General features: G+C 37.4%; 1 protein-coding gene across 4 annotated transcripts in view; it reads right to left on the bottom strand.

Moving 5' to 3' along the window:
• LOC127636986 (multiple epidermal growth factor-like domains protein 10) overlaps positions 1–24,863 on the bottom strand; it is a 149,337-nt gene that overhangs the window by 101,963 nt on the left and 22,511 nt on the right. For all 4 annotated transcript variants that reach the window (XM_052117808.1, XM_052117805.1, XM_052117807.1 and 1 more), the window contains one exon: positions 22,291–22,383. In XM_052117808.1, coding sequence (XP_051973768.1) covers positions 22,291–22,348 — 58 coding nt within the window. In that variant the 5' untranslated portion in view covers positions 22,349–22,383. The remainder of the gene's footprint in view (positions 1–22,290; positions 22,384–24,863) is intronic.

Here is a 24,863-nt window from a genome sequence, read left to right as displayed (position 1 = left end):
ATTTACTGTAAATGATACATTTGTTATATATCATTCAGGTTAAGGAAATGTAATAATAGGCAGATGAAACTGTCAGCAGCAGAAAGGCAATGGCAATACAGGGCACTGCGAGATGCCGACCCTGTAAGGAAGGCAGAAAATGTGCAAAAAGATAGAAATAGATGGCACAAAAGGAAAAATGCAGGCCAGACAAGCACAGTGGCCATTCTGGGTGAAAGGGAGAAAAGGTACAAGCGCAGGTATTGGAAAGAGGCACAGCAGAGGTGCAGAGCAGAAAAGCAGAGACTTGTAGAGATGACACCACCACAAAGTCCTGAATCAGACCCTGAACCACAGATATCCAGGTAACATTAGGTCCAAGAGTCTATAATTATATAACAGTATGTACGGTAAGACATAGGTAGATCGAGGAAAGTTTAGTATGGATAATTGGTGAATAAAGACTTCTCCCTCACTTGTGTTCTTCATTGTATTTTCTGACTTTTTGCCATTGAAACGCTAAGTGCCAACTTTACTGGTAACACACAGAGGGTGCGCTACATATGTGAAGGACTGAGTTGTACAATTTCCATCATGGTTTATGTCATCCGTCATATTATTTTAAATGGCCCTGATACGTAGTAAATTAGATTTTGTCTTGATATAGTTAACATTTTAGCTTAGAAATTACTTTGCGTAGTAAGCGTGAGTCTGATCAAAGGCGTTCTATTTAATAATATGCAGAGTTGGGGAACGTACTTTTAAAGTGTACTTACCTGATGGATATTTCTGGATGAGAGCGGTAGAGCATGAATGGTGATCTCTTTCCCGCACACACATACAGTGAAGGCGAGAGAGTTAAAGTACTTTGAAGGGGCGAGTATTGACGCTGACAACCAGCCTTGGAGTTGTGAGTTCGAATCCAGGGTGTGCTGAGTGACTCCAGCTAGTTCTCCTAAGCAACCAAATCGGCCCAGTTGCTAGGGAGGGTAGAGTCACATGGGGTAACCTCCTTGTGGTCGCTATAATGTGTAGTTCTCGGTGGGGTGCATGGTGAGTTGTGCATGGATGCCACGGAGAATAGCGTGAAGCCTCCACACGTGCTACATTTCGCAGTAATGCACGCAACAAGCCACGTGATAAGATGCGCGGATTGATGGTCTCAGACATGGAGGCAACTGAGATTCATCCTCGGCCACTCGGATTGAGGTCACTATATCACCATGTCACTATATCACCATGAAGACTTTGAGTGCATTGCGAACTGGGCATTCCAAATTGGGGAGAAAAGGGGAGTAAAAAAAATTTTATTTTGAAAGAGTGCGTGCTGCTGCTCTCAGCCAGAATAATCACGCGTAAAGACAAATACGTTTGAATACTGATGCACAGTATCAAATACACAGAATGTATGATAGTACTAACTGTAGAGAGCACATCAGTATGAAGACAATGCCAAATCCTAGACATTTAGAGGCAATTTTGAAATCCCGGTCGGGCACTTTTTCAGATCTGAAAAAGAGAACGTATGGTCACCCTATGTTACGTTATTTTGTTTGTTTGTTTTCTTGTTTTTCATTGTATCACTATAATGTTGTTGTTTGATCTTTTAACTATAGGTGATCAACTCTGTTATTAATGTCAACTCTGTTATTATCAATGTCAACTCTGTTTGTTTAAGGTTTTACTTTAAAAATGATCATCATATGTGTTTTATTGTTAACAAATTGATCAGAATCTTATTAACATAACTAGTATTCTTACTGCATGGAGTTTTAAAGGATTTCATTCATTTTTAAAGCTATGCTTAGAGAAAATGCACACTATCTTGGCAACTTTTCAGTTAAATGTATTGATATTTTTACCCCAAAACAAAAAGTCTCTATCTTATTATGCTTAAAGTTGCATTAATGGATGAAAAGACAAAAGTTCTCTTAGGGAGGACAGGTTTTAAAATTGTGTTACATTTTTTAACTGTATATATTTGACCCAATTTGTCTATAACAGAGTTGACAGATTTTCCTGTTAGTACATTGATGTTCTGTCATAATATTTTAAGTCTTGCAAGTTTAAGATCAGCAAATATTGAAAATATTGAATTTAAAGTGCATTCAATGGAAATAAAAAGTTTAACAGAAAAAAAAATCCTATTTTTTGTTTTCTTTCTCTACTTGAAATGTACCCACAATTCTGGAATGAGTCATATATATATATATATATATATATATATATATACACAGTACACACACACAAATATATATATATATATATACACACACACAATATATATACAAATATATATATGTGTGTATATACTATAATTATATTAAAAGACATGGAGATTAATCTACTGTCTTGAAGCAAATCTCAGTTGAATTCTTACCTAACCCTTAAAAGTAGATTATTTTATTTATTTATTGCAAGGGATATATGCTGCTTTTCATGTGACAAAGTGATTAAGCTGGGAAATGTATTCTTAAGTAATACATTTAAATAATTGATTGCAGAATAACCAGCAGCCAAGTTGTCTTTTTTGTTTCCTATCAAATTATTATACAGCATACGACCGTTATTAACTAGAACATGTTGTTTTCAATACCAAGACGGATGACTATTAGTTTATTTTATGGTGCTGTGTTTAATTTCATCACACAGAGGATTAAATCTGTAGAGGAGTGACTGCAATTGATATTGAGAAATTTTAGGACATTTGAAACCCTGTCTGAAAAGATGTATTGTGTATTCAAACAACAGCAATTCAAAATTAACACTTTTGTTACATACTGTATATCACACTGTTGTAGTCATTATTGTAATCCTCATTTACACCAATGTAGCTAAAACACATTGTACGTGGTCATGTTATAAGTTACAAAAGCTTTTGGAAACAGAAAATAAACTTGATATCTAACTAGAATTAGACCCAGTGTCATTAGTTCTGTGCCTTCAAGACCCATAACAGACTTCTGACGAAAGGGAAATCATTTAGCATATTAACTTTTACTTCAAAGAAAAAGAATGAAAAGAAACAACTACCATGGGCCAGCCCTATTTATTTTACAAGGAGAAGCTTAACTTTAAACACAATTCTTATTTAATAGTTAATTTCCCTGTTGTTCCTGTTGACATACTTGGCTGCTTTGTTATTTTATTATTATTATTGTTATTATTATTTTAATGTAGCTAATATAATTTATAATTTAATATAATTTAGTGAAAACAAATCACTAACTATAATGTTTAAAAATGCTGCAAATTGATGTAGAAAATTAGAATACCTGAAATGATTCTATGTATTTTGAGACAAAAGAGTTTTGTTGAAGGTGATTAAATAAAAAGTTTTTCAATAAACATTGAATTTTGGCAAGGATAGTACTGGGGGTAAAAAGTTCCCCTGTTGCAGGAGCTAAAAGTCACAAAAACTGTTGGCAGGGGAGAAGGTGCAGACTGCCTGATTGACAATTAATTGCTTTTCATAACTGAGGGGTAATACATTTATTCTGAATGATGTGCAGAGCCTGTCCATATTGACTGTTCAAATCATAATCAATGTTCAAATCATTTGTGAAATGTCTGTGGCAACATTTTACATTAAAGATGTACAATGTTACAAAAGCCAAAAGTGGAAATTAACAGGAAATATTGCACCCTTTGCTGGAGTGGTTATTTTGAATATTTATTTAATGCAGGAAAAAATACAATACAAAAAAATGAAATAAAAAAGTTTTTAAAAGTACAGTGACCAATTGTGCAATATCACTAAGTATGCATATACTGTATAAGTATAGATATGTGTATACTTACAAATTACTAGATACAAGTATACAGATAAACTACTATTCAAAAGTTTGGGATCACTATGAACTTTGTATGTTTTTGTAAGTAAATTATACTTTTATTAATCAAAGATGCTTTAAATGTAACAAGAAATGCAGTAAAGACATTTATATTGTTAAAAATGACTAATTTAATTAAAATAAATGCTGTGTTCAAGAATCCTACACTTGCAGCATTGACACCTCAGGCATTCCTAGCAGTCAGTTTATTCTAGATCTTCAAGTGAACACCTTATCGTCAAACGTTTAACAACAGCTCAACATCTCAAACTTTGTACAGAATAGAGACATGTGAATGGATGAATCATTTATCAGTTCATTATTTAAATTGCATGTTCTATCTTTTTTCCTATTAGCCAGTGTCAGGCACTTTTTTTCTTTTAAGTCTACCTAAAATTATTCTCTTCTAAATGTTGCAGAATAAAACTGGTATTTGCATGTACAGGTCTAGGATTTGTGCGGAGTTATCTAGAGAGTCTGATGGACTTGTGTACTAGTTGTGCATCTGGCTTGTCCATTTCTCTGTTAATTCAGATTGTTTTATTCTTTAAAGTAGTGGTGCATGGAATAGCCTTCATCTTCAAAAAGAAAAATAGACTGACTTTCTTGATAAATGTGTTTCTTTTTAGCCAGTTTTCAAACCAATGTCCAGGGTAAGCAAAGTGGCTTGCAGTAAATAAAAAAAAAAGTGACATACTACACTGTGATGTTCAGGTTAAGTCATGTGGTTTTATTGTCGTTCTACCATATACAGTTAGTACCAGTCTCTGAGTATTGAGGAGTCTGATAGCTTGGGGGAAGAAGCTGTTACACAGTCTGGCCGTGTGGGCCCGAATGCTTCGGTACCTCTTGCCAGACGGCAGGAAGGTGAATAGTTTGTGTGAGGGGTGTGTGGGGTCGTCCACAATGCTGGTTGCTTTTTCTGGATGCAGCGTTTAGTGTAAATGTCTTTGATGGAGGGAAAAGAGACCCCCGATGATCTTCTCAGCTGTCCTCACTATCCTCTGCAGGGCTTTGCGGTCCAAAATGGTGCAAGTCCCAAACCAGGCAGTGATGCAGCTGCTCAGGATGCTCTCAATAGTCCCTCTATAGAATGTGGTGAGGATGGGGGGTGGGAGATGTGCTTCCCTCAGCCTTCGAAGAAAGTAGAGACGCTGCTGGGCTTTCTTGGTAATAGAGTTGGTGTTGTGGGACCAAATGAGGTTCTCCGCCTGGTGAACACCAAGGAATTTGGTGCTCTTGATGATCTCCACAGAGGAGCACTTTATTATATATATATATATATACACACACATACATGTATACAATTTACTGTCTTGAAGCAAATCTCATTTGAATTCTTACCTAACCCTTAAAAGTAGATTATTTTATTTATGTTTCGCAAGGGGACTGTATATGCTGCTTTTCATGTGACAAAGTAATGTGATGAAGCTGGAAAATGTATTTTTAAGTAATAAATAAAAATAATTTTATGATTTGATGCAGAATAACCAGCAGCCAAGTTATGTCCATAGTACATAGTTTCTTACAATAATGGTATTTAAGGGAATCAGAAATCAAGATGATTTAAGATAGGCCTATATGTTTGTGCAGTGTATCAGATACAGGTCAGTGTAGGCTGCCCTTCCCCCACACACCTGATCACTGCTGCCTATCCAGAGCAAAACTTCACATGCAAAATACATATGCTCAAAAAATGGAAAGAAAGAAAAGTAGACATGCTCAAAAAGGGAAAGAAAATTAGACATGCTCAAAAAAGATAAAGTAGATATACTCATAAGAATATTGATAATTTAAATTATTGTGTAAATAAAGCAATTAAAAAGAAATGTTACTAGACATAGCCACTTTTCTAACTTTGTATTTAATGCGAAATGCCATTGATTTATTAGAATGAACAGAATATAAGATTGCAAGTGAAGTGTAAGTTTGGAGACACCCCAAATAACCCCCTCCCCCACTCTGCTTTCACTCAGAAGCACTTGATTTGCCCGCGGAAAAGTCTTGAAGGGGGGGATGGGCGCTCTCGCGCTGACCGTGAGATGCAGTGACGTCACTACACAGTAACGCGATGAGATTAATTATGTTTTGAAAGACATTTGATATGTGGCGTTTTTTCAACTAAACGAAAGGTAGAATGTCAGTTTTCATGAGAACGAGATTATGCATTTTTAGCATTTAAATGTCCTGTGTTTGCACTATAAAAATACATAGTTGGCAAAATCTGTATCAGAATAAGAAAAAAAGACGTTATCAGAATATTTGTCTAAACATTTAATTTAAGAAAAGCTTCCTACAAGACTAAACATACTATTTATATCGTATATGGCAGAAATTGTTAGTATGAATGTGTGTCATTGCGAGTTTAACACGTGACAAACCTCGTTTTCCCGGGAATTCAGACACGTGACAATGACGTCTAATGGAGCGAAGACAGTTTTTCCCGCGAACGACAACACTTAACACGCTCATTAAGGAAGAAAAGGTAAGATGTCTTGTCATAAAAATATACAATAAGAGATTCTTGACTAATAAATCGATGTTTAGCGTTGTATTCACTTGTGTTCTTCATGTCAATTGTTAGTTGAACCTGTTTAATTACGAAGTTGACGATTAAACAATTAAGCCAATTAAGTTTGTGCTTTCCCACTAGTCACATTTGTGTATTGATGGATATAATTCAGTGTAAATCTTAGAAATGCATTAATAGCAGTACCTAAGGTACCAAATTTGCTATTTGTATTTGAACATATTTTGCTTTGAGGACATTATCTTTCTGTGGTGAAGTAGAAATGAAATAGTTTGGTGTATATCATTATTTATATCTTACCTCTTACTGTAATACTCCACAAACATGGAAACAAAGTGTGATCACAGTTGTGACCAGATTAAACCCCAATGTAAATCAACATTCTGTCATTATTTAATTTGGAGTCTCTCTCTCTCTCTCTCTCTCTCTCTCTCTCTCTCTTTTGATTGAACAATTCTTTCTAAGATATTTTTTACATTGTAATTATGCTTGTTTATTCCATTAATTTTATATAATCGTTTTTTCCCTCATGAAAATTGCCCTATGTGTGGAAATCAGCATGCTGGCTATCCGTAAAAGACGTAGAAGACCTCAGCAGGATGCTGAAGATAACATCATATGTGAAACTGAAAAGCCTGGTCTTCAAGAGCAGTACATCAGCAAATATAAAGGCAAGACAATTCAAATATAAGTACTTTGGATTACTTTTGTATTGCAGCTGAACTGTTGAATTAGTAAAATGTTAGTACATTTCAGTTATTTCCATTTTTACTTATTAAATGAGATTGCAGACACCCTGTAACAGTAATCAAAATAATGTTTTTTTCTGCTTTAGGCCGTGGCGTTTTCACCACTGAATCTTTCTGCAGAGGAGACTTTGTTCTTGAATACAGAGGTGAACTTCTGAGTTCAAAGGAGAGTCTTGAACGAACTAAAAACTACACTGAAACTGAGAGCACATTCTTGTTTGATTTTCAGTGGCATGGAAAATATTGGTGGTAAGTACATCAAGAACTGTTGACTTGATGTAGCAGGGAAGCTCAAAGAGATCTTTTTCTTCAAGAGAGTAAAAGGGCCAATTTTACCAATAATGATCATTCTCTCATCATTTACTCATTCTTATTCTATCTGACTCCCAATTTAAGTCATCATTCCCTATAAATCTTTATTCATGAATAACTCCTTTCACATTTGAAATGTAGAGTGCTCTGCACATGTGTCAAGTGCAAACAACCGTAAACCAGCTTCTCTCATGAACTACAGCGGAGGATTTATAGAGAATAATGACATATTTGGGTTGAATTCTCACCCAAAGCTAATTGTATCACTTCAGAAGACATGGACTAAACACTTGAGAGGTACAGGTGCATCTAAAAAAATGTGAATATCATGGAAAAGTAAAAAATTGGAACTTTCATATATTCTAGATTCCTTACACATGAAATTTTTTTTTTTGGTTTTACTGTTGATGATTACAACTTACAGCTCATGGAAATAAAAAATCCAGTATCTCAAAATATTAGAATAAAGAATTTATAATACAGAAATGTCAACCTTCTGAAAAGTATTTTAATTTATGCACTCAATACTTGGTCAGGGCTCTTTTTGCACAAATTATTGCATCAATGTGGCGTGGCATGGATGCAATCTGTCTGTGGCACTGCTGAGGTGTTCTGGAAGCACAGGATGCTTTGATAGCGGCCATCAGCTTGTCTGTATTGTTGGGCACAGTAATACCATTGTTAGAAAACCAGTTACTTGTAGTTCTGGCTCTGTGGGCAGGTGCCAAGTCCTGCTGGAAAAGGAAATCAGCATCTCCAAAAAGCTTGTCAGCAGATGGAAGCATGAATTGCTCTAAAATATCCTGGTAGACGGCTGAATTGACTCTCGACTTGAGAGAAAACAGTGGACCAACACCAGCAGATGACATGGCACCCCAAATCATCACTGACTGTTGAAACTTCACACTGGCCTCTCCACTGAGCAACGGTCCAGTTCTTCTCCTTTAACCCAGGTAAGACGGTTCTGACGTTGTCTCTGGTCTTGGAATGGAACAGCACTCTTTCAGCAATGACCTTCTGTGGCTTACCCTCCTAGTGGAGGATGTCAATGAGTGTCGTCTGGACAACTGTCAAGTCACCAGTCTTCCCCATGATTGTGGTTGTGTGTACTGAACCAGACGGAGATTAAAGGCTCGGGAAACCTTTGCAGGTGTTTTGAGTTAATTAGCTGATTAAAACTCTTCTCAGGTTGATATTTCTGTATTATAAATTCTGTATTCTAATATCTTGAGATACTGGATTTTTTATTTCTATGAGCTGTAAGCAGTAATCATCAAGATTGCAACAAAAAAAGGCTTGAAATATAAAATTTTATGTGAAATGAATCTAGAATATAGAAAGTTCCACTTTTTGAATGAATTTTCCACAATATTAAATTTTTTTGAGCAGCTGTATGTTTTCCCTTTATAACCTTTTTGAGCTTGAAAGCTTTGGACTCCATTGGCTTACATTGTAAGGACCAAAACACGTCAAAAATTTATACCACAGGAGACAGAAAGTCATATGAGGGCGAGTAAATGATGAGAGAATTATTTTTGTGGGTGAACTGTGCCTTTAATATAAAATTTTTAGAAACAGACTGTAGAAGTGAAAAACACTTCTGTATATGTCTTGCATACATTTTAGTGGTAAGTGTGTGTGTGTTTATATAGTATGGATGCATCCAAGGAAGACAAGTCCCTGGGAAGACTTGTCAACGATGAGCACAAAAATCCTACTTGCAAAATGAGAACTGTTGAAGTGAAGAAAAAGCCTCATCTTTGTCTATTTGCTGTACGAGACATTTTACCAGGTGAAGAAATCACTTACAACTATGGCGACTCGGACTGGCCGTGGAGAGCCAAGGTACCGTAAAGAAAATGCTAGAATTCATAAGCAGCTATATATGATGCCTTTTTCCTGTCATTAATTGCTAATGTGTTTTATGGTCTCATATTTCTCCAGTCTTTAAATGAACCGTCAACAGAATCCAGTGATGTAAAATCGGTCAGCAGTTTGGGCCCACAGAAATCGGTAAGTACAGTTAATTCTGCTTCACTCCTTGTAATGACAAAATGGGTAATTTTGAAGCTTAGAGGCCGGATTTTACAATGCATTAAAACAATATAACTAACTCTTAAAGGAGTAGTTTACCCTAAAATAAGAATTCTTTCATTATATTCATGCCATCACAGATGAATATGACTTTATTTCTTCAGCAGAACACAAATAAAGATTTTTAGAAGAATATCTCAGCTCTGTAGGTCCGTACAATGCAAGTCAACAGGTACCAAATTTTGATAGTCCCAAAGTAATCGACACAACTGCAGTCCGGCCATTAATGTCTTCCCAAGCTAAATTAATGATGTTTATAAGAAAATAACAGAATTAAAAAGTTATGATAATCTTCACTTCTGGTCACATTCTTCCATTCCACGACGCTTAATGTAAGTGTTAACAAGTCAAGTGAGAAGTGATACAAAATTTATTTGACTTGTCCTCACTTTTCCCTCAACTATACCAGAGCAGTGCTTACCAAAAATAAAACAACTTTGTTAAATTAACAAAACATACATCTTACCTTTTGGCTCACCTCAGTGATGCTTAAATGTCTTTAGGTGCCACAGTTTTTAACATTGACAATGTATATTTTACTCTTGGCTTAAGCTAAATACCTCTTTTATATCTACAGCAGCGGTTTCAATCAAGAATGTCAAAGTTGCGACAACATCATGAAGATTGTTATAATCGCTTTAAAAGAGCAGAGACTGAGAGGAATGAGAGTGAAAAGAAACATCTCAAGCTATTGCATGATCAGGTCACTAAACAGCTGTCACAAAAGATTGCTCGGTGAGTAATATATATGAACACAGACGCATCACAAATAATTAACACCAATTTCTTTACAGGTGCTTTTTTGGTACTTTTGAGCCTTTCATTTAGTCCATATGATATTACTTCTGATTATGTTTTCCAGCTGTCCCCGTCACCCACTAAAGTATGCACACCTGATACACCATCACATTCACCACTTAATGTGCCGCAATCCTCATCACCTTTGCCCTGTGCTGCATCCACCACAGGGAATGGCTTATCACAGGAACCTGAGCCTGTCTCATTAAGGGAGGTGGGTATACACATTTAGTAGACAATCTGTGGATGTCGCCATACCAGTTTAGCTTCTGGTACATGCACATTAATTTGTGTTTGTTTTATGCTTGGGTAATGCAGTTACTGCCTCCTAAAAATGAAATAGAACTCAATTTAAACAACTTTTAACAATTATGTACCCCCCCACCCCCCCACCACCTGCAACCACACATACATTCCAGTGGTCAAACATAAAATAACAACAGACACGCATATAAACAAACAGTCCAAATAAAATACTTGATGACTTAAAAACATATACAATTAACCAACATACCCCACCTGCCCACATCGCTCAATTCTCTGAATTAACTGAGTCACATAAATTTGCTGGGAATAAAATACCCAAATACTAAATGCCCTGTTTGGGCCACTGAAAGATGTCAGATGAAAAGCTGTTTACGGGCAGTATGCTGTCAGAGCCAAAGTTTCAGATTTAGACCAGTTAAATAGAATTTAGACCCCAGAGCCTTGCCTGTAGGTAAGGGCTTAATTACCTCGCCAAGCTCCTCCAAGTTTATCTCCAGAATCAATAAAAAATGTTTGCTCAGTCAACAGTTTAGGGAGATCTAATGGTTCCACAAAATTTCTAATATCTTCATCAGTAGAGCGAAAACATGGAACTATAAAGATCAAGATAGATTTCTTTAAAAGTATTATTAATATCAATGGTAAATATTTCACCAGCAGCAGATTTAATTGAGGGAATGGTAGAAAAAGACTCTTTCCTTTATATATCTAGCCAAAAGCTTCCCTGCTTTGTCCCCGACTCAAAGTATGACAAAATAGTATTATATCTGTATTTCAATCGGGTCAATTCTCTGAGGCCATCAGATGACATTTGGCACTTCAGCTCTGCCTCGGCACTTTTAATATTCCCCTCCAACTCCACGAGTTCTCATGCTTTGGATTTTTTGATGAATGAGGCATACTGTATGATCCGACCCCTAAGAAATGCCTTAAGTGTCTACAAGCCACGCCCACAGAAGATAATGAGGACCAGTTGGACTCCATATAAACAATGATTTCGGACTTTAAAATTAGTTGGAACTCAGAATTTTGCAAAAGGAAACATTAAAACACCAACTATATTCTTTTTTTTTTTCTCTGTATGTGGCAACACCTTTAAACTCACCAGAGTGTGATCAGAGACTAAGATGTATAGTCCCTACCATATGGATTCAAATGTATAGACCCTACCATATGGGTTCAAAAGTCTCCAAATATCTGTAAGACCAAGATTTGTACACATCCTCTGAAGCGTAGATGTTGCTCTAGGGGACTTACACACTTTTCCTTTACTATGATCAAGGACTGAATCCATCAATAGATTAAAGTCTCCTCCCAACATTATATTGTTATAATGCACATTGTTATGTGCAGAAATATTAGCCAAAATCAACCTTTGCCCCTGAATTTAAAAATAAATAAATAATGACTCTAATTTAACTTTAATCCGTTGGAGACATTTGAATTGTAGATGTTTACTTATCAATGTAATGACTCCCCTGCTCTTACTCGAGCCAGCACTAAAGAAAACATGTCCATCCCATATTTTCCCAAAATGTTCAGCTTCCTGCAGGAAACTTGTGTTTCTTTAAGAAACACTATATCCTATTTCTTACGTTTTTAAGAAAATAAATAACCTTCCTTCTTTTTATGGGGTGTCCCAACCCATTCACATTCCATGTGGAGAGTGACAATCCACTCATATTAATATTTGACATTAACATAGTAGAGAAATTAGATAAAAATGTAATTATAAAGACCACATTCCACATTGGTGCAACAATCAACCCCCCGAACTTTCCCCAGCAAAAAAAAAAGAAAAACATGTGCATTAACCCCGCGCACAACATCACCAATTGGTGTCCATCCCTCTAAACTCAAACAGTCCATGTACGCCTACGATAGTCCCTGCGACAAACTTGCCATCAGATTGCTCAAGTCCGGTGCTTCCACACAATTTTTTTAAAACAGAATTACACATCAGAAGATCATCTATAAAACAAACTCCAGCCCATAAGCGGAATAAACACACAAAAAAAGTGTAGATTCATCCACTTAATTGTCTTGAAGGTCTGGGCCTGCACAAAACAAGCTCCAGCTGCTAGCGGAACCTGCACAAAGCATCTATTCAGTTCTTTGTGCAGTCAAACTCACTCCAATGTCCTGTAAGAAATATTCCACAAAACAAACTCCAGCCAACTTGAGGCATAAGCACCTAAAACAAGCAGATTCATCCACATGGCTTACTCCAATGTCTTTATGTAGGACAATGCTTGCTGTGACATGTAAATATTATGCGGACATCCTTAGTATCTGTTCTCAATTTGGCCAGGAATATCAGTGCAAAAGTGATCATCCGTTGATGTAAGAGATTCTTGCCTGATTCTATTTAGAGAACATGTCGACAATCAACAGAGCAATGAAAATTGACACAGCCTGTCTCAAAATCCAAAATGATTTTAATTGTTTAATTTTCGATTAGCACCTTTTTAAAATCATGGTAAATGGGATACTGTTTAAAATATTTGGAGTTTATTTATAGCTCTATTCATCGATATACAATTAAATCATCCTATAAACCAGCCCTAGTGAGAACATGAGAAAACGGCACATTTTTATATAAAAATACATTCCTCTTGCGAATGATCAAATTCAATGCTGTCCCGCATTTTGTGTGTTCATCTTTCTGCATGTTTGTCTGTCAGTGCAACCAGGTGAAGCATTAGATATTTACATACAATGATATTAACAATATAAAAAAATCTCTACCAGTTGACACTTTATTTCTATATAAATATATACAGTATATCGTGGAGATGAAACGGCCACCCAGTCTTAATATCTCTGTGTAGGGCGGTCACTATTATTACATAAATGTCCAACCATAATTATTTGATAAAAAATTTTGTGCACTCAAATTCCAATCACATATTACTCTCCAAAGAAGGGCATTTTAGATTATTAGAGAAATTATGTGAGAGGTACGTGACATGCTATGCAGCATTTTTAATGCTTGTATGATAACCTGAAAGAGTGTCTTGCTTGTCATTACACTTAAGTAACCACAGTACAATGCTAATTAGATTTACAGAAACCACATAATGCCCATAGACTACTAACACCTTATCTTATTTAAAAGTTCACTCCCCTTATTTGAGCACTGAAACTTACTGAAATTGTACATCCTTATTTTCATCATGTGTTGTTCTCTTTTTCAGTACTCATGGAAAGCCCTCAGTGATTCAGATGTTACAGACTACAGCGATGTTGACTATGTACCCAAGAGCAGCTCAGACGAATCAGATGATAGTGCTTCTGGATATAGCATGGTTGAAAGTAGCTTAGATGAAGCTAATGAAAAGACTTCTGGAAAAGGTATGGTCAAAAGTTCTCTGAAAAATCCAACTTCACCTTTTTCACAAAGCTATAAAGATACAAGCAGTTCATCAGACACAGGCGTGACAACACCATCACCAAATGCTAAAGTGCAATGCAAAACCAAAGAGACAGACCCCTTTTCTGAAGATAGGTCTTTTATTCAATCAATGCCATCACCTGTGCAGGATCGCAAGTCATATAAGAAGAAGCAGTATTGTCTTTATTGCTCTAAGCCTTTTTCAAAAATGGCAAGACACCTTGAATCTGTCCATCGCAATGAAGTGGACGTTGCAAAGGCAGTTGCGTTTCCAAAACATTCTAAAGAGAGGCGAATCCAGTTAAACCTCCTTAGAAAAGGGGCAACTTTGCCCACAACACAGATGTGGCAAGAAATGGACATGGAGAGATGGTTGCCTGCTACCGTCCAAAAGAGAGCAAAAAAGCCAAGGATTTCATTCACTGTGTTTACTGCCAAGGGCTTTACAACAAGCGTAGCCTTTGGAAACATTTAAAGAACTGTCCTCTGAAACCTAAAGATGATGAATCCAAGGGCAGGAAAAGAGTCCGATCACTCTGCGCTCTGAAAACTCCAGTTGGTTTAGAAGTGAGCAAAGGTTTAAAGAATATACTTTCCATTATGAACTATGATGAAGTTTCCCGTGTTGTTCACTCTGACTGCTGCATCATGCAACTGGGGAGCACATGTTTAATAGGATGGGATCTGATGTTAATAAACATGACTACATCAGACAGAAGATGAGAGAAGTTGGCAGACTTCTTCTTGAAGCAAGGAAGATTACTCCGCTAAGATCTATGGTGGACTTCATCATTCCAGCAAATTTCAAACAAGTCATTTCAGCTGTTAAAGTTGTATCTGGCTATGATGAAGAGAAAAACTGCTACCGCATTCCCTCTCTAGCTCTCAAACTTGGTCATTCTTTAAACAAGATCTGTAGTATTGTTGAGAGCAATGCCATGATGTACGGAGACCATCAACGTGCTGAGTGTGCTCGAGACTTCAGAAAAATACACCAGGCAAGATGGAACGAATACATTTCTGCTGGTGCTTTAACTACTTTAAAAGAAGCCAAGTGGAACACGCCTCAGATCATTCCTTTCACTCAAGATGTCAAAGTTCTGCATGCACATCTGGAAAAGAAACACAAACAGTTCCTAAGCAAGCTCAGAAACTGCCCATCGGCAAAAAGCTATTCAGCTCTTGCTAAGGTCACATTGACGCAAGTCATCCTGTTCAACAGAAGAAGAGAAGGTGAGGTATCACGAATGCTTTTGGCAGCTTTTAAAAGCAGGGATTCTTCTGAGCTACATGAAGACCTAGCGATCTGTCTTTCGGAGTTCGAGAGAAAGTTGTGTCTGCACTTCACCCGAGTTGAGATCCGTGGTAAACGAGGGAGAAAGGTTCCTGTGCTTCTCAAGCCTTCAATGGTTTCTGCCATGGAGCTGCTTGTTGAAACACGTGAGGTTTGTGAAGTCCCAGCTGAGAATCCTTTTCTGTTTGCCAGATCAGGAGCAATGTCTGCATACCGAGGAGGAGAGTGCATTTACAGAGCTGCTCAGGAATGTGGCATAAAGAATCCAGAAGCACTGTCATCAACTAAGCTGAGGAAACACATAGCAACCATGTCAAAAATCTTGAACCTTGATGAGAACGAAGCAGATCAATTGGCTGATTTCCTCGGTCATGATATCAGAATCCACAGACAATATTACCGCTTACCGGAGGGACGCTGCAGCTGGCAAAGATGAGCAAGGTCTTGTTAGCAATGGAAAAGGGAACACTCTCAGACTTCAAAGGAAAGACGCTTGATGAGATTGAAATTGACCCAAATGGTATGAGCATGCTTGCATGTCTATGCTAATATTTTTGTCTATGCAAGTTTTTTGACAGAAAATGTAAGAAAAAAAAATTACATTTGAAAGTATGATGCTATGATGATATTATATTTTCATTCATCAATGCTTTCTTTTAGAACAATTTGAACCCCTCGTTAATGATATGTCAAGTGATGAGGAGGATTGCAGCGACCCATCTTAGTCAGCATCCCCAGAAGAGACGGCTCAACTGTCTGGATCACAAAAGGATCAAAGTAAGCAAAGTTTTAACCAATCATTTAATCACCAAGAATTACATTTATATTAACTAAAGACAACAATCAGGGAGGCCAGTTCGGAAGTAAAAAGGTTGTTTTATATCTTGGGGTATGCCTCTGGGCTTTCTTTAGAGAAAATAGACTGCAAGTTTAAAGAAAATAAATGATTTAAATGTACATTCAGTAAGGTTTCGCTGTTTTGCTGGCTTTTGTTCGGCTTCTATATTTTCACAAATCTTTTTTTTTATGTAATTACAATTGTATTCATTAATCACAGAACATATGTATAGTATAAAACAATGCTGTTTATAAGAATATGACACAATCTTGTGTTTTTTATTACAACTAGTGCTGTCGGTCAATTAAAAGTTTTAATCGTGATGAATCACATAATTTTACATCATTAATCACGAATAATCACTGATTTTGAAAGTGCTAAAATTTTACCTTTTAAATTGAAATTAATTTTAAAATGTATAATGGGAAAGATCAGGGCTGTGTTTCCCAAAAAAGAGCATTGATGCCTACAGTATTTACGATCTATCCCAGAGATCACAAAGTTGTCTTTTGTTCCAAATTGCATGCAGGTCACTTACAATATACAGTCAGGTCCATAAATATTGGGACATCGACACAATTCTAATCTTTTTGGCTCTATACACCACCACAATGGATTTGAAATGAAACGAACAAGATGTGCTTTAACTGCAGACTTTCAGCTTTAATTTGAGGGTATTTACATCAAAATCAGGTGAACGGTGTAGGAATTACAACAGTTTGTATATGTGCCTCCCACTTTTTAAGGGACCAAAAGTAATGGGACAATTGGCTACTCAGCTGTTCCATGGCCAGGTGTGTGTTATTCCCTCATTATCCCATTTACAAGGAGCAGATAAAAGGTCCAGAATTCATTTCAAGTGTGCTATTTGCATTTGGAATCTGTTGCTGTCAACTCTCAATATGAGATCCAAAGAGCTGTCACTATCAGTGAAGCAAGCCATCATTAGATTGAAAAATCAAAACAAACCCATCAGAGAGAAAGCAAAAACATTAGGTGTGGCCAAATCAACTGTTTGGAACATTCTTAAAAAGAAAGAACGCACCGGTGAGCTCAGCAACACCAAAAGACCCGTAAGACCACGGAAAACAACTGTGGTGGATGACCGAAGAATTCTTTCCCAGGTGAAGAAAACACCCTTCACAACAGTTGGCCAGATCAAGAACACTCTCCAGAAGGTAGGTGTATGTGTGTCAAAGTCAACAATCAAGAGAAGACTTCACCAGAGTGAATACAGAGGGTTCACCACAAGATGTAAACCATTGGTGAGCCTCAAAAACAGGAAGGCCAGATTAGAGTTTGCCAAACAACATCTAAAAAAGCCTTCACAGTTCTGGAACAACATCCTATGGACAGATGAGACAAAGATCAACTTGTACCAGAGTGATGGGAAGAGAAGAGTATGGAGAAGGAAAGGAACTGCTCATGATCCAAAGCATACCACCTCATCAGTGAAGCATGGTGGTGGTAGTGTCATGGCGTGGGCATGTATGGCTGCCAATGGAACTGGTTCTCTTGTATTTATTGATGATGTGACTGCTGACAAAAGCAGCAGGATGAATTCTGAAGTGTTTCGGGCAATATTATCTGCTCATATTCAGCCAAATGCTTCAGAACTCATTGGACGGAGCTTCACAGTACAGATGGACAATGAACCGAAGCATACTGCGAAAGCAACCAAAGAATTTTTTAAGGGAAAGAAGTGGAATGTTATGCAATGGCCAAGTCAATCACCTGACCTGAATCCGATTGAGCATGCATTTCACTTGCTGAAGACAAAACTGAAGGGAAAATGCCCCAAGAACAAGCAGGAACTGAAGACAGTTGCAGTAGAGGCCTGGCAGAGCATCACCAGGGATGAAACCCAGCGTCTGGTGATGTCTATGCGTTCCAGACTTCAGGCTGTAATTGACTGCAAAGGATTTGCAATCAAGTATTAAAAAGTGAAAGTTTGATTTATGATTGTTAATCTGTCCCATTACTTTTGGTCCCTTAAAAAGTGGGAGGCACATATACACACTGTTGTAATTCCTACACAGTTCACCTGATAAATACCCTCAGATTAAAGCTGAAAGTCTGCAGTTAAAGCACATCTTGTTCATTTCATTTCAAATCCATTGTGGTGGTGTATAGAGCCAAAAAGATTAGAATTGTGTCGATGTCCCAATATTTATGGACCTGACTGTATTTATTTATGCCATTTACGATTGATATCAAAATGCAATTATTTGTATTTGCTTTGTAAAATAAATGAATATAGTTAATTTCAGCATATTGTGGGATATTCTGAATGAGTCTATTTTAATTTTTTGATCCAATTGTTGTGACTGCATTCAATGTGGGAATTGTGTAAGAAAAAGTCATCATGAAAGTTAAAGTATTAAAATAATGTAATTTTTGCAAGCCCTTGCGATATGCATGTTTGCGATATATCAATAAATTAAATATATTGTGCAGTCCTAAAATGGGCATTAAATCTCTTTAACACTCATCCTCCACAATATTAATCAGTTGGAAGTATATGGCTTTCTTTTTTTGTTTTGCACAGCAACCATACAGCCACGTTCATGAATATGTGCACTATTATGCAAATGAAAGGGTAAATAGCGGTTAACATATGCTCGCGAATCGCCACAAGGAACTTGCATCATCATAACCAATATAAACTGCAATGACTCAAACTTAGTGTTTCAAAAAAAGCATACATCACTTGTAAAAGAGTATTATTAAAAAACCTTGTGTGTATTAACCCACATTCACACCTGTGGAAAGGCAGGAAAAAACTGAAAGTAACATTGGATTGGTGGCGTCATCTAGTGCCACACAACATAGACGTCATTATAAAAGTCCTCCCAGTATACACACTGGGACATCAGAACACAACGGTAAATGCATTACTCACGATTAAGAACAATTTACTAATTAATCCCATACGGTAACGTGATAATTTTGTTTGTCATTTTTAATTACAACATCACCAGGACAGAAACAGCACCTTTAGCAGAAGATTAATATTATTGTGTTAATACTATTATGTGATCATAGGCAGCCTCACCTTATTCTCAGCTGTTTATCGAAAACTGCACTCCTGTCAGATCGTCAAAGAATAGCACAAATATTACTAACTGCCATTGGCCATTTGGGCCCCATCCTCACTCGACACAAACTCTTTCAAACACACATCATGTAGGTGACTGATTTTGGTTTCAAAGCTGGGAATTTTCCTGAAATGTAAGCAGTTGGCATCCCTGAGCAATAAGCATCTGAGGGCTTTTCACATTTTCTAAGATTACAGATTACAATATGTCATGATTGGTTCTGATTTAAAACTTTATTTCCTTATTTTTTTCAGGTTCTTTAAAGGCTCCAAAAAGAAAATGGGAGGACATTGAGGTAAAAGCAATAGAAAGGCACATGATGAGGTTCATCAAGACATGCAAAGTTCCTGGTAAGCAAGACTGTGAAAGATGCATTGAAGCAGAGCCAGAGGCTTTGAAGGAGCGAACATGGACTGGCCTGAAAAACTATGTGCGAAACAGGATCACAACTCTCAAAAAAAAGGGTGCTTTGTAGCCGTGTAGAAGTAAAATGACTTTTCAATATTCAGCACTTTTTTGAATTTTGTTTCATAAGCTGTTCACCACTATGTGTTTTTCATTTTCTCTTGAAAAAACAGTTGTTAAAAGTAGAAGTGAAAGGGATGAAAAGAGGGAGGAGTGAAAGTGAAGTAGACAAAAAGAGGGAGTGAAAGTGAAGTAGACAAAAAGAGGGAGGAGTGAAAGTGAAGTAGACAAAAAGAGGGGGGAGTGAAAGTGAAGTAGACAAAAAGAGGGGGGAGTGAAAGTGAAGTAGACAAAAAGAGGGAGGAGTGAAAGTGAAGTAGAGGAAAAGAGGGAGGAGTGAAAGTGAAGTAGACAAAAAGAGGGAGGAGTGAAAGTGAAGTAGAGGAAAAGAGGGAGGAATGAAAGTGAAGTAGAGGAAAAAAGGGAGGAATGAAAGTGAAGTAGAGGAAAAGAGGGAGGAGTGAAAGTGAAGTAGAGGAAAAGAGGGAGGAGTGAAAGTGAAGTAGAGGAAAAGAGGGAGGAATGAAGATATAGTTAATTGTTTAGGCCAAGGTTCTCGATCTCTTTATATATTATATTTTATCTTCTACAATGTGTTCACTGCTCTTTCAACATCTTGGCATTTCTTAGGATTAAGAGAATGATTGTGCATATGCAGTGCATTTGCATGTAATATTCTTTGCAACATCTTGTCAATGTTATATATTGCAAAGTCAATTTAAAAAAGTTTGCTTGTACAATACAGTGTGGTGTGTTTTTATATTCTCAATTGTTTGCATATCAGTATCAGAGTCCCCCAAAGAGTCATTCAAGACGAGTTTGTTAACGTCGGAGTCCTCGAAGTGTCTATTAATTGGAGTGTGTGTAACGTCTGAGTCCTCGAAGTGTCTATTAATTGGAGTGTGTGTAACGTCTGAGTCCTCGAGTGTCTAATTGGAGTGTGTAACGTCGAGTCCTCAAGTGTCTATTAATTGGAGTGTGTGTAACGTCTGAGTCCTCGAAGTGTCTATTAATTGGAGTGTGTGTAACATCTGAGTCCTCGAAGTGTCTATTAATTGGAGTGTGTAACATCTGAGTCCTCAGTGTCTATTAATTGGAGTGTGTGTAACGTCTGAGTCCTCGAAGTGTCTATTAATTGGAGTGTGTGTAACGTCTGAGTCCTCGAAGTGTCTATTAATTGGAGTGTGTGTAACGTCTGAGTCCTCGAAGTGTCTATTAATTGGAGTGTGTGTAACGTCTGAGTCCTAGAAGTGTCTATTAATTGGAGTGTGTGTAACGTCTGAGTCCTTGAAGTGTCTATTAAGTGGAGTGTGTGTAACGCTGGAGTCCGCTATAGTGTCGGTTTTGAGGGCTTTTACACTGGCAGTTTAGGATGGCATGAAAAGTTGTTAATGTTTCATGCGGACAGGTTTGGGGAGAAACGGAAAACATGTAATGGGATTACGTATTTAAAATACAAAATATTAGTAATATTAGTTTTCCACTTTGTAGATCAAAGAGATTAATTTGCATTTTATTGTCATTTGTTTCTTTTAATATTCAGTGCTTTCAGATGGAAGGAATATTTATCCATATAAATGTGATCTTGTTTTAGAAACAACACTGCATAAGATATTTCAGTTTTTCAGAGAATGTATTTTTAACACGTGTATTTTGAGTTTTTATAGTCAAAACAAGTGAAAAAAAATCTACCAGTGCTGAAGTAATGCAAAGTATTTAGAATAAATTACTGACCTTGAGTAATCTAATGGTACATGTTACAAATTAAATTTTCCAGCCTGTATTCTGTAATCTGTAGTGGAATACATTTCAAAGTAATCCTCCCAACCATGACACCAGCACTACCTGCAGGAGGTGGTTGGAGTTCGGTGTCAATAGATCTGTGGCATGAGTCACATGAGTGACAAAGCAGCCTGTACTTGGGGATGCACTTAGAAGTAAAATAACTAGCACATATGTTTTTGGTGATTCAAGCACGATGACATCATCAGTTGGTTGCAATATTGGTTCTCACTGCTGAATTTGGTTCAAGGTTATACAGCAATTCAGGTTAATAGTGAGAAGAATTGTGGCTTGCCTGTCTAATTGTGGCATCTCAATGATCTCAAAAGTCCAAATAAAAATTCAGTTGTCTAATCCTCAACCATGAAGAAACTGATATTTTACTTTCTAACAACGATATCTCTGTGCTGGCTTATACATTTCTTGTCAATATGAGAACTTTGCATTGAAGCATGTTTCTGCCTACTTAGAATACATTTTTTGTAGCATTTTCACCCTCTAATATGATTTAATTATCAAGTCCTAAAAGTTTGCCTTGATCAGCGTTTGTGTATGTCCCTAAAAGTGACTTAAAAAATACTGTCCCTAAAGTGAAGGTAATTTGTCAGGTCTTTAAGGAAAGGTTTTATTGAAAATATCAAGTGATATTTGTAATGAGAGCATCTCCTGAAGTGCAGTCATGTTTTTCTTTTGTCTCTAGACCCTCTAGAAAGGGGTGTCCCCAAAGTTAGGGTATTCTGTCATACGACCTCATTTTGTGGTTAAGTAGGTGTGTGTGTGTGTGTGTGTGTGTGTGTGTGTGTGTGTGTGTGTGTGTGTGTTTGTTAGAGACAGACGGGCACAGCTGCAGGACTCACCACTGGAGCAGTCGGCTCCGCCCCAGCCCGGCTCACACTGACAGGTGTTGGGGGCCATGCAGCGGCCGTGCACACATTTCTCAGCACAGTGAGCTGCAGCGAAAACAAGAGAAAGTTTGATCACATTACAGCCTTTCAATGAGGGGAGCAACCACAGAAAATCACTTCAAACCACACAAACACATGCTGCTGAGATCATGATATCAATGAGTCCCGCAAAAGACAAACAGTTTCTGCAACAAAGTGAAGTGACTCATTGCAAACATAGTGAATGAAATTAAAGCAGGAAAAGAACCAAATCCATGAAGCCAAACAGCTTTACAGCAGGACAGACTCAAGGGTGTCAAACCCTGCTTCTGTAGTGCCATAGTGTTGAAGAGTTTAAATCCCAACCATAATCAAACACATGTGAACAAGCTAATCAAGAGGTGCATCTCAATCAGCACCCTAGATCAGTAGTCAGAGCACTGGCCACGGAGTCAGCCATTTTTAGGGCTCAATCACAAAATCGTTACAGTGCAATGAAAAGTAAAAACCGTGGAGCACTGTTGTTCACTATGTTCCCTTACCAGAAACATCGTCATGTCTTCTGTGGAGGTCTACACGGGCCTTAAAATGAAAATCTGACCTCTACCCAACACTGTGTGACCCAACCCTACCTGGGCCAAATGGTTCGATTTTAAGCCGAACCCGACCCGAACCCCAAATCACTCCCTTTTTTATCATTTTTTCTCCAAGCAAGAATTGTTGCAATAGGCTGTATTTTATGTAAGAATCATAGGCAACATTCGTAACAGTATTTTAACAGTAAACATACACAGTTTTCACAAGGCACAACTGGCTCTCAGTACTACAGAGCAAAAGGTGAAAAAACATTGCCTTACTGTTTATCTCATGCTGAAACTTTGCTTGGGGCAGAACAATCTGGAATAATGTTAAACAATGTAACAGTCACCTCTTGGCAGTCTGAACTTGTTCAGAATATTGAATCTTTGTGACACCTGAGATAAAAACAATCAGAATAAAACAGAACGCAGGTGTCTCCACATGTGTTTTTGAAACTTGTAGTTTAACTTGATACAACAGTGTCTTGAAAAATGTGACGGTCCTGCGCGAGATGCACGCAGTGTGTGTGTGTGTGTGTGCGTGCGCATGGAGGAGTGAGAGGTTTAAAATACATGTATATTTGAAATATCTTTGGGGATATAATGTTTAGAAATCATTTATTGAAAAGACGTTATTTATAGGTTTCTGTAAACTGTGCTTGTTATGATTTCTATACTGATATAGAAAAAAACAGTTTCTGCATAGAATGAATCAAAATAAAAAACATGAATCATTGTGTATTGCTTTGTCAAGATGTTAGACTTTGTGCTCTTGGGTATATGAGTATATTTAGAAACTATTGAGGACACATGAACATAATTCACCCTTCTGAGGACACTCTAATGTCTGTTATGTAAAACAGTTAAAGGATGGGAAAGGAGGAGGCGAGAACCGGCTTGACGATGTAAATCATAGTTTAATGGAAAACTTAAACGACAACACAAACACACATGACGGACATGTCCGCTAACGATCTCTCTCTCCCGCACGGCCCTCTGCAGTCGACCTTTAAACCTCACGGAGGCATAATTAGCCTAATACGGGACCGGGTGTGTAGGATCACGACCCGGCCCCGCCCTCCGCCCTGCCACAGTTAATATATACAAATTAAAACTGATATCAGTATGTCAGGAGTCAATGACACATGGGTTTTTTTTTTTTACCACCGCTACACAGACCACACTAAGCAGGTCAACCAGGGACCTCTGGATAATGTTTGAAGACCAGCTAAACTTCATGGACCACATCGCAAAGATCATGCAGATTTATATTGTACAATATCAGGAGAATCAGTCCCCTCTTATGTGATAATGCTGCACAACTCGTTGTCCAGGCTCTTGTCATCTCTAGACTGGACTACTGGAAAGCCTTTCTGCATGAGCAAGAAACCTTTGTAATGTTTGGTCTTCAATTAACCCTTTTTGCAAATCTGCTTTACATTTACATTTACATTTACATTTATGCATTTGGCAGACGCTTTTATCCAAAGCGACTTACAGTGCACTTATTACAGGGACAATCCCCCCGGAGCTACCTGGAGTTAAGTGTCTTGCTCAAGGACACAATGGTGGTGGCTGTGGGGTTAGAACCTGTGAGCTTCTGATTAACAGCCCTGTGCTTTAGCCACTACGCCACCACCACCACCTTTCTTTCCAGAAGTTTTGGTCTGTGAGTGAGCAGTAAATGCACTAACTCTAAGAGCATTACAAAATCCTATACTATCCTCTCTATTGTTTCACAGCATCTCACTATCGTATTTTAAGGAATATAATTATTTTGTTATGATCTGAAAGGTCCTGCGACTTTTATAGACTGAAGAGAGTTATTTACATAATTGATACGTTGATGTTGACCAATCAAACACGCTGCACATCAAAATGCATATGCTTACACAAGCTTTTAAAACAAAAGTAAAAGAGACTGTAGAAATATTTTTAAGTAGCCTATTTTGAAAGTATTTTGTCTTT

The sequence above is a fragment of the Xyrauchen texanus genome, chromosome 44, assembly GCF_025860055.1.
Source record: "Xyrauchen texanus isolate HMW12.3.18 chromosome 44, RBS_HiC_50CHRs, whole genome shotgun sequence".
NCBI classification, from domain to species: domain Eukaryota; kingdom Metazoa; phylum Chordata; class Actinopteri; order Cypriniformes; family Catostomidae; genus Xyrauchen; species Xyrauchen texanus.
Note: the sequence above shows the minus strand (reverse complement) of the source record. Positions and strands in the feature narration are given on the sequence as shown.